Source organism: Desmodus rotundus, chromosome 8 (genome assembly GCF_022682495.2).
Source record: "Desmodus rotundus isolate HL8 chromosome 8, HLdesRot8A.1, whole genome shotgun sequence".
NCBI classification, from domain to species: Eukaryota; Metazoa; Chordata; class Mammalia; order Chiroptera; family Phyllostomidae; genus Desmodus; species Desmodus rotundus.
This window is the reverse complement of record NC_071394.1, coordinates 34,123,592-34,133,145: the sequence shown is the minus strand read 5'-3', so window position 1 is coordinate 34,133,145 and position 9,554 is coordinate 34,123,592. Positions and strand designations below refer to the sequence as shown.

The following is a 9,554-nucleotide window of genomic DNA, read 5'->3' as shown; positions in this document are numbered from 1 at the left end:
TTGTTAACGCACATCTGTATGCGTGTGGCATCGCCACGTGGTCTCTTCAGGAACACGCTTGGACTTATCATCTGGAAGCTCAGGGATCCCAAATGAGCCAAAGCAGAAACTTCTAGTACTCAAGGCTTAGACCCAGATCTGTCCTTCATTTCTGCCACCTTCCCCTGATTGGTCAGAGCATGTCACTGGACCAGCCCTACACAGGGCCTGGGTCATGGGAGGCCTGGTTCACTTGGGACCATCTTTGGTAACTAGACCCCATAGTCTCGTAGAGAGCTCTATCCCAGCCCATGTTTCTGAAGAAATGCTTTTAATCAGACAAAGACTGAGCCAGAGACGGTGGATAACTCAACCTGTTTTATCACCACAATTTGGGGGAAGCCAATAATTAAAACATATAAAGTTAGGGATTCCCAGAGAGTTTTGTGCGTATGAACAGCCAGTGGCACAGTGCCTGGTCCGAAACACCTGAGATGCTCGGTCTGGAACATAACAAACAGCCTATGTCCAGCAAGGTTTGAGATGCGTGTTACAACCATGGTCTGTCTTCCCCTTACAGCTGCCTCCTTTTCTCCGTGTGTGTTTGGTTTACCCACTTCGTCCCCTCGGCCCTCCCACCCCCTTTCTGCCTTGGCTTCTGCCTCTCACAGCACGTCCCTTTGCGGTGCACATGCACCTTAATTGGAATTAGCTTGAGGAATTTCTATGGTTATCTTTGCACGAGGACACCTCTGCCCCATTCCCTATCTCTTCCTGGAACACTGTCCTGAAGGGTTGTTCAAACCTCTTACACCTCATGGCACTGAGCTTTGTATTTTACAGGATCATTTCTTTGCCTTTGAAGATGCTTGCTTCCAAAGCATTTGAGGAGGCTCTGGCTTCTTGCTGTTGTTTGTATGTCTTTGTTTCATTTGTCCTCAAATTGCATGTAATGGCTTTTAGTTATTTCAGCGACATGCCTTATGTAAATTAATCAACATTATCATTAATGAATATATTTGTGACTTGGCAAGCCTGCAGGTAAGAAATGCTTTATCGAAGATCGGTGGAAGTGATTCCCACATTTCCTTCACTAGGACTATATAATGCTCTGATTCTAACATAGAACTTCAGAGGATTTTAACATAGGGGCAAAAGAAATGAGGCTTTACAATCAGGAGTTTAGGGCAGTACGATACTTTCCCTTTCAACTGAAAGCCAGGTTCAGCTTGGCTACGAAGGCCTAAACAGGAGACAATAGAGATGAGTATGGGGTAGAGATGAGTATGGGGGTAGAATAGAAAGTGCTACAGAAATTTTTCTGAGAACATCCTATGTGAAACCAGCTCAGGCACTGACCCCCCTGTTTGTCTGGCCGGACGTCAGGGGTGTCACATAAAGAAAGCTGGCCCCACCGAAGTCATCTTCCTAACCTCTCTATTGAATCTTTCTGGGCAAATGTTTGCTTCTATATCCAACCTAGACATGATCAACCTAGATTGGCACAAAACTAAGAAAATGTGGGATATTATCAATGAAAAGGCCCCTAGAAATTATCTAAGCCAGAGGTTCTCAAACATTTTCCTGTCTCTGGTCTCTTCACACTTTTAAAAATGATTAAGGACCCCTGCAAAACTTTTGCTTATGTGGCTTAATCTATTGATATTTACTGGATTTAAAATCAAAACTGAAAGAAAATATTTACTCATTTATTTTGAAATACGAATAAACTAACTACATGTGAATGTAAATAATACATTTTTAATAAAAATAGCTATGTGTTCCAAAACATGTTAATGGGAAGAGTGGCATAGTGTTATATTTATGTAAATCTCTTTAATATTTGACTTAATAGAAATTAGCAGGATTCTCATTTTTGCTTTTATACACCACCCTGTTGTGACATGTTATTGGTAAACGTATATGAAGAAAATTCAGCCTCACACAGATATAAAGTTGTACAGGGAAGAAGAATTTTAATGGCCAATGCAAGTAATTGTGGATATTCTTCCATACCACAGCAAGTCTATATTAGTGCAATTTCTGAATGCTTGGCTGCATTGTGGAATCTGAAATTGTACCAGTGAACTTCTTGTCCTGTTACATCAAAATCCACTGGTCTGTCTTACACTCTTAAATGAGCTTGTTTTTTTATCCCATGGATACTTTTGGGTGTTGAGTGTTATGATCTTCATATTTTAAAAGGAAACTAAATAAAAGTTTTTCCTTGGCTTAAAAAAATATGTGAAAATTAGACGTGGCATAAAAAGAGCAAGGTAATAAAAGTAGTACAGGGGAGTGACGGGGCAAATATACAGATAAGGACTAAGAACGTCTGAACTACTGTCAAAGGAAAGGAAAGAAAATTAAGACTACAATTTAAAAAAATTAGCATCAATGGAGCATTTCCAAAGGGCCTAATAGAATTCCCTCATTTAATGTATTTTGGAAACGTCTGTGAGGAAGGATGGACGGTCTTGTCTCACTGAGGAGAAATAGTCCTTGAAGATGCAGATTATGAAATGGTGGGACTAGACCACCACCAGCTACATCTGATGTGGCAGCTCACGATCTTTTTGAAAAAAAATATAAGTAGTTTAAAATTTCAAAAACAACATCAAAACTCTCTTAAGAAAGAAAGAAAAGTAAAAAAATAAAAGCCTTTGGTGCCTTTCTCTCCACCCCTCTCCATTTCTACTGCCAATAGTAATTAATAGTCAGAACAGATACCAGGTTGTTACCAAGCCCAAAGCCCCTGCTCGTAATTGCTCCATGACTCACTTTACCACAGGGCGACGGTGGAACAGACAGGGGATGAGCTCATTCAAGGTAACTAGTCCCTCAGTAGTAATTGTGCTTACACGCTACACGTAGATTTAGGGTTCGGGCCACTTTCTACACCTTAGAGTCCTAGATTCCAAGGATTTCTGTGGACCAATTTTTCACTGTTGTGGAAGAGAGAAGAAAAATAATACCAAGGGCAGAAGAGAAAAGAGAATGAGGTAAAGGGTAAGTGGCAAGTGGAAAGATAAGCACACTGGCTTCCCCTTAGTGGTTAAACAGGGGTGCCCAGGGAAAGGACAGTAGCCACGTGCTTACTTCCAAAGGGAGCCACTCCAGACCTCCTACGACGCTTCCTAGAAGTCAGCACTGAGAAGTCAGTCATGAATTTCCCCATTCGCTGCCCTTCTAAACAGTACTAAAACGACTTTCTCAGTTACCGTTTTAATTTTTTGGAAGTATTAGCCAAACTATTTACCTTTACCTGTCAAAATAGGATGTGTCCCACTTAGTTCTTTTTCTATACAGAGGAGATGTCTTTCTTATTTTTTAAAAACGTATGAAGCATTTATTATGGGGGTGGAGGTGGACGGGGACTGTGCCTGCAAAAAGATCTGCTTTGTAAATTGTAATTGTCATTGTCTCACTGTCTCGTGGAGAGGCCGTTTAAAGCGAAGTTGTACCTTGAAGCTCAGAGCAAAAGAATGTGCACAAATCAACTCAACATCCACCACCAAGAGAAACGCCTAAATGTTTCAAAATTACAGTGCTGAAAGCATTTCTTTTAAAATATTCATCTTAGGAAGAGTCTGTGAAAGGGGATTTTTGTTCTCTTTGATTGAGTCAGTATCACTAATAATAAGGCTTTGGTCCCTCAAAAAGCCCCCTGAGGAGTATTTTTTCAATTTACTCATTTTATTTGTTGTTTAGGACTTTTTACATTATATTTCTTAGACTTTTCCCCCTCTGCTTTTCTCTGACCGCAGTATAATAAAATTGAGATACACATAAGAACAGGCTTACTTCTCTTTTTCTCTTAACCCCTCTGTTCCTTAGTCCCAGCTCTTATTTCTTCAGCCCAAATTCCTAAGGAAAAATGATGAAGGGAAAAAAAAGTAAGAAAGGTTTTGGGATACACCACTCCACCACTCAGAGCACAGGATATCACGGTAGATCAAGAAAAGGCTGGTTTAAAGGGATGGGGTGGCAAAGGCGAAAGGATGAAGAAGTACAGACTGGGAGTTACAAGACGGTCACAGCGATGGACAGCACGGCATAGGGAATGCAGTCAGTAACATTGCAACAACTGTGCGTGGTGCCAGACGGGTACTGGGAATATCGGGGGGAACACCGTGTAAAGTCTGTATTTGTCTACCCACTATGCTGTACACCTGAAACTACTACAAAATAATATTGAATGGAAAATGTAATTTAAAATTAAAAAGAAAGAAAAATGGCTGGTACAAGGTGCTTAAGGCCTCTCCTAAGAGCAACCTCTGCCGAGAAGTTTGAGCAATACTATTCAATGGGACTTACTAGAAATTGGCCTTTCTTTCTTCTTCCTTTTTTTAAATAACATAGTTCTTGGCATTGGACTTTTTACAGAAACCATGAAGCAAACAATTCTTGAGAAAGATTGTTCTTCTCTATAAAGTATAAGGTTGTCAAGTGGCAGTAACAGTGGGCCTGCAGGGTATAACACAGTAGCTGTGAGTGGTGAGTGAGGGGAGGGCCACGGCCGAGCAGGGGCAGAGAGTCAGAGTTCACTCCTGAAGTGTGCTGAGAGAATATAGTTACAGAAGCACACATTCTAAATGCTTTTCTTTTATTTATGAGAATTTGCCGTAATATTTCCTTGTTGTTTCAAATGCTCATTCTTAGCTGTATTTGCTACAAACATAGCCTGTCTTTTTCTTTTTCTGGTTCTGCTCTTGTGGGACACTTTTCGTGTACAGTCGTAATCCAGGCATCTCCAAACCAGACTCAGTCTGGGACTGGATTCCTGACCTGTCCCCACCTGCTTAAAACATTCCCCGGGGCCAAAGCAGCACTCCACCCTTTCCTTCCAATGGTCAGCATTTAGGGTGCTGCTCTCTGCCTGTTATAAGGGTTGCTTAAATGTTGTTATCACATCGGTTCCTGACAACCATCTTCTCAGGCAGGCATCATTATTGCCCCATCTTGAAATGAGAAAACTGAGGCTTAGAGAGGTTACCACTAGTCTGTGAGGTGGCAGAGCTTAGATTGCACGCGGGGTTCACAGACATTCAGGTTCACCTTAAAACACTACTGTGCTGCCTCCTCCTTGAAAAGGACCTCTTTTGCTGGAAGCTTTGGAAAAGACCTTGACTCAGAGCTCAACCCCAGCAGACACCCTACTGCCAAGAAGCCGGCCACCCAGAACTTAGGGCCAGCTAAAGTGCCTTTGACTGAACGAGGGTTTCCTGACACTAGGTGCTCCTGAGTTTTTGTTTTTTGTTGTGTTTTTGTTTGTTTTTCACCAGAGTGCCTGATGCCTCAGAGACCAACTAATGTAGACCCTGAGCCTAGCTGTGGAGGGTGAGACCTGGATTAGGAGGGCTGGAATCCTCTGGGCATAAACAAAAGCCCAAGAAAATGGTGTCACAAAGCATTTTTCCCGGGTTTTGGGTGGTTTAGTTCAAAACAGGAAGTCATTCATGCTCCTCACCTCTCTCCCGCCTTTAAACTGCAGCTGTATGTACTCCCCTTGGTCAAGAAAACTGACTTCCAATTTGATAAAATAAAGGATACCCCCCCAAACTGGGTAATTATTTAGATAGTTTTATCCTTCACACTTTTCTAAATGTTCTACAAAGAGGATGCTGCTTTTGAAGAATCAGTATTTAAAACAGTGTATGATGGGTTTCCTGAGTTATTATTACCTCCCGCAAAACTGCAGAGAAAGTGGAAGAAAGTAACGAGGAAAATGAGGTGGTGTACTTTAAAGACCCTATATAAACACTATCTGGAAAAAAAGAAAATTCTACTGAAATGTGAATTGGTGTCTTGTATTATAGTTTTACTTTGCCATTAGACTAAGACCCCCCTCCCCACCCACCCACACACACACACACACACTGGTGTGTGAACTGTGGGGGGTTCTTGAACTACTTGCAGTTGTAAACACTGGAGTGTGTTTCAGGCTGCAGAAAGCATTGTGTGCGTGTGTTTGTGTATGAGAGACCGGCACCTACATTATTCTGAAGAGCCTATACCTTTCAACATAGCCCCAGAAGACTCTTAGGGCCTCATAAGCCTCCAATCCTTGCCTTCCAGCAACCCTGGCCTCCAGAAGAAACAATCAGATGTTAGTGACAGCAACATTTGCAAAGGCAGCGAGCCAAAGGTGATCGATCACCTCTACTCTGCAGACAACGACCCAATCTCTGTTCCGAGCCCGGAGGGCACCTTTGAATTAACTTTCAGGCCAGACAGTAAAGGGCAACAAAGACCATATTCTGACGCGCCCAGGGCACTCGCTTTTCACAATGCCTTTTATTACTCATAAAAAAATAAGTTTATTTACATTTGCTAATTAACTGGTAGTGCAGTCTCCAGCAGCGGTTTGTCCCCCGTCAGCAGGGTCACTAGGTACCTAGGCTCCGCGGCCCGGAGCGAAGAAGAACACGGGCGAAGGAGACAGTGTGCAGGAAGGGCGACCCGTGCTGGGGTGCAGGGGGTGGGAGTTGAGGGCAGGTGGGGACAGTCACGAGTCGGAGGGAACTCTGTAAGGAGGTGTGGGAGGAGGAAGTAGAGGAAGGAGACCCTAGCCTGGGAAGGTGGGGCGGACGGTGGATCACCCCTAGGAGGGGCTGGGGAAGACCGAAGCCCGGTCAGGAAGGGGTGGGAGTCTGCGGCCGTGAGGGGTCTGCGCGCAACGGAGAGGCCGGACAGCGGTGAGCACTTAGGGCAAACCCGGCTCAGGTGGTTTCAGACTACGCGCTTCGGGCGCTGCCAGGGCGCCCTCCCCTCTGTCCCCCTGGAGGGCGCTGCCCTGCGGGATACCAACCCCATCCAGGTATCACTCTCCTCTCTTTGCAACTTAAAAGCCTGCCCGATGTGGGTTTTCACGTGAAGACTTGTGTCTTTGAGGCCGACTGTCACGGAGAGAGCGTCCTAACGGTGCCCAGGCGCAAAGGCGTTCTAAGCAGAGTCGTGCCGTCTCCTGTACTGCGTTCAGCTCCGGTTCTGCTGCGAAGCTGGCCGCAGGCGGTTTGGCGCCGGGCTCCGAAGGCAGCGTGGGGGGCAGTCTGCACTGCCAAAGCCCAAGGTTGGATATCGGTCCGCGCTCACTAGAGCGCAGGCTCCTTCTGGAAAAGTGGAGTGTCGTCGCCCAGATCCGCCGCAGCGGGGGTCCCCAGGCGCCCAGCCGCGACAGCCACGCCCGCCAACTGTCCCGTTCGATTTCGGGGTGGAGGGCTGCCTAGGAGAACCCGATGGAACTTTCTTCGCATTCTCCGGGGGCTCGCACGCAGTCTCCCTTCTCTCGGTGGCCCCCAAACACAGGGCTTCACCAGTAATCCGAATGAGCGAGTTCAGTTCAGGCCGGAGCTATGCCGTTGTCCCACAGAGGCGGCTGGCGGCGGAGACCTCTTTGGTGTCCGAGTCCGGTCGTCCCGAGACGACGAACGGCCACGTCTGTAAAACCAAGAAGAGCGTCTGATACAAGGGGAGAAACGACCATCTCAAACCGAAACCGCTCGACTAGGTGGACCCTGTGACGGCCCCGATTTTGAATAGCGACTTTATCAGTGTTCTGGACATTTGTCTCTCTTCTCTCTGAACTAGGCTTTACATTTTACTCGATTCTGAGTGCGTGAGATTGGGGGGGGGGGCATCCATGCTTCCTCCTGGACTGTGCCTTTACCGTCATTCCGTGAAACATGGAGATTTTGTCGTATAATTAATCCCCCCCAACACACAGAGACACACATGCAGACACACACACGCAGACACACACACACACACACCCCGTCAGCCCTCTGCTCTCAGGCCGGAAGAGTTGGCAGGTCAGAGAGGGACTTTCCAGACTGATCCCTTTGGGGGAAACCTCTGCTATTCTGCAAGAATTTAAAAATCCAAAGCCTTTTAAATAGGGCTCGTCCTCCCCCTCTTTCAGAAAGTAGGGCTTGTTCACCAAATTTCAGAATCTTAGCTGGAAAAAGTTGCTCGAGGGAGATTTGCCATTTATTCTACAATGGAGCCCAGATTCACCCCGTAAGTAGAACATTAGCCAATAGGTGTCACTGGACAGAGCACTGCGTATAATGACCAGAATGATGCACATGGAGGGTGGGTATTTCTTCTCCAGAAGCATGGCTGGCCCCTCCCGTGATTTGGGGGAAACTAAACTGGCGTCCTCACCACCCGCACCAGAACCCCTCTTTCGGGTTCTTCCCAGCGGGCTGAGTCTGCCCGGCTCCCAGGAGCGCCCCGGGCCTGGAGCGCGGCGCCCCTACCAGGTTCACCGGGTGAACGTAGCCGTTCTCGTAGCGGTCCTCCTGCAGTAGCTGCCGCAGGTGGGCGATGTAGCTGGAAGCCAGTCGGAGCGTATCCAGTTTCGAAAGCTTGGTGTCGGGAGGCACCCAGGGTAGGCTGGTCTTGAGCCTTGAGAAGGCTTTGCTCAGCACGCGCATTCGGGCGCGCTCTCGGGCGTTGGCCGCGTTCCTCTGCGACTGCTTGCACTCGGCCGCGGAGCCCTTGGGCGGGAGGGGCTTCTTGCCGCTGCCGCCCCCACTTACACGGGGCCGTTTTCTCTTACAGCCTCCCGCGCCACCCGCCGCGTCCAGGGCGCACTGCTCCTCCTCGCCGTCGGGGTCTTCCTCCTCCGCCGAGGAGTTGTCACTGGGCGAGACGTAGCTGCGCTCCGCGCCGCGGAGGGGCGGCCTCTTGGAGGCGGGGACCTGGTACCCCCGCTGCAGCCCCCGCAACTCCATGTCCTCCGGGTCGCTCACCGAACCGGTGGACATCGCTGCGCCCCCACGCCCACTCCCGCACTCCTTCCTCCCCCAGGCCAATCTCCCGGCCTCCGCCGTCCGCGCCTTAGCGGAGGCGGGGGCCGAACCGAGGTCTGGGGAGGATTGGAGACCCGGGTACCGCAGCTCCGAGCCGCGGGAGTGAGCCCTGCCGCTAACTCCAGAGAGCGCGGGCCCAGAACTGGCGCCGGCCCCAGGCTCCGGCCGTACAACCCCGAGCTGCGCCTTTTGACAGGACTATTTATCTGTACTGCTCGGAACAAACCACCCCGGGCAAAAAAAAAAAAAAAAAGAGAGAGAGAGAGAGAGAGAGAGAGAGAGCGCACGAGAGAGAGGGAGAGAGAGGGCGTTGGAAGGGGGGAGAAGAGGTGGGGCGGGGGCGTGGAAGGGGTGGGGACCGCATTTCTGCGCTCAGAGGATCTGCTGGTGGGGGCGGGGAAGGGGAAGTCTGCCGAGCAGAGATTTGGGCCCCGGGCCCGGGGACCCTTAATAGTCAGTGTCGCGAGAGTGAAGAAGGGGACCTTGACCCCACTTCCACTTCCACCCCAACTGGTCTTAGCTCGGCGACGGCGAAGATTGCCACACACTTAGAAACCACAGGATCGGCTCTGCTTCGCTCCCAGTCTTTTTCCGCAGAACTCTATTTTCCAAGTTCGTCACTCCTGTTGTATCATTGCCTACCCCAGCCTTGCCAGACAAGAGTAAAACCAAAACAAACAACGCCGAGCAATCCACTAGTTACCTCTCATTTTCCTCCTTTTTCTTTGACCTCTCTTTATGATCTACAAAGCACTTTTA

At 48.2% G+C, this 9,554-nt stretch overlaps 1 protein-coding gene across 1 annotated transcript; it reads right to left on the bottom strand.

Annotated features, from left to right (window-relative positions):
* Window positions 1–6,257: 6,257 nt before the first annotated feature.
* On the bottom strand, window positions 6,258–9,021 carry MSC (musculin). Its single transcript, XM_024572264.3, has 2 exons — window positions 8,241–9,021; window positions 6,258–7,419 (listed from the first exon to the last, which is right to left on the bottom strand). Exons 1-2 carry the CDS (start codon window positions 8,748–8,750, stop codon window positions 7,333–7,335), a joined length of 597 nt encoding a protein of 198 aa, XP_024428032.2. The 5' UTR covers window positions 8,751–9,021; the 3' UTR covers window positions 6,258–7,332.
* Window positions 9,022–9,554: the final 533 nt, after the last annotated feature.

Excerpts from the sequence above, each read along its gene's own strand:
- MSC (XM_024572264.3), bottom strand. The coding sequence starts at position 8,750 with ATGTCCACCGGTTCGGTGAGCGACCCGGAGGACATGGAGTTGCGGGGG. Across the intron at positions 7,420-8,240 it reads ACGTTCACCCGGTGAACCTG|ACGTGGCCGTTCGTCGTCTC; the intron begins GTAGGGGCGCCG and ends TTGGTTTTACAG.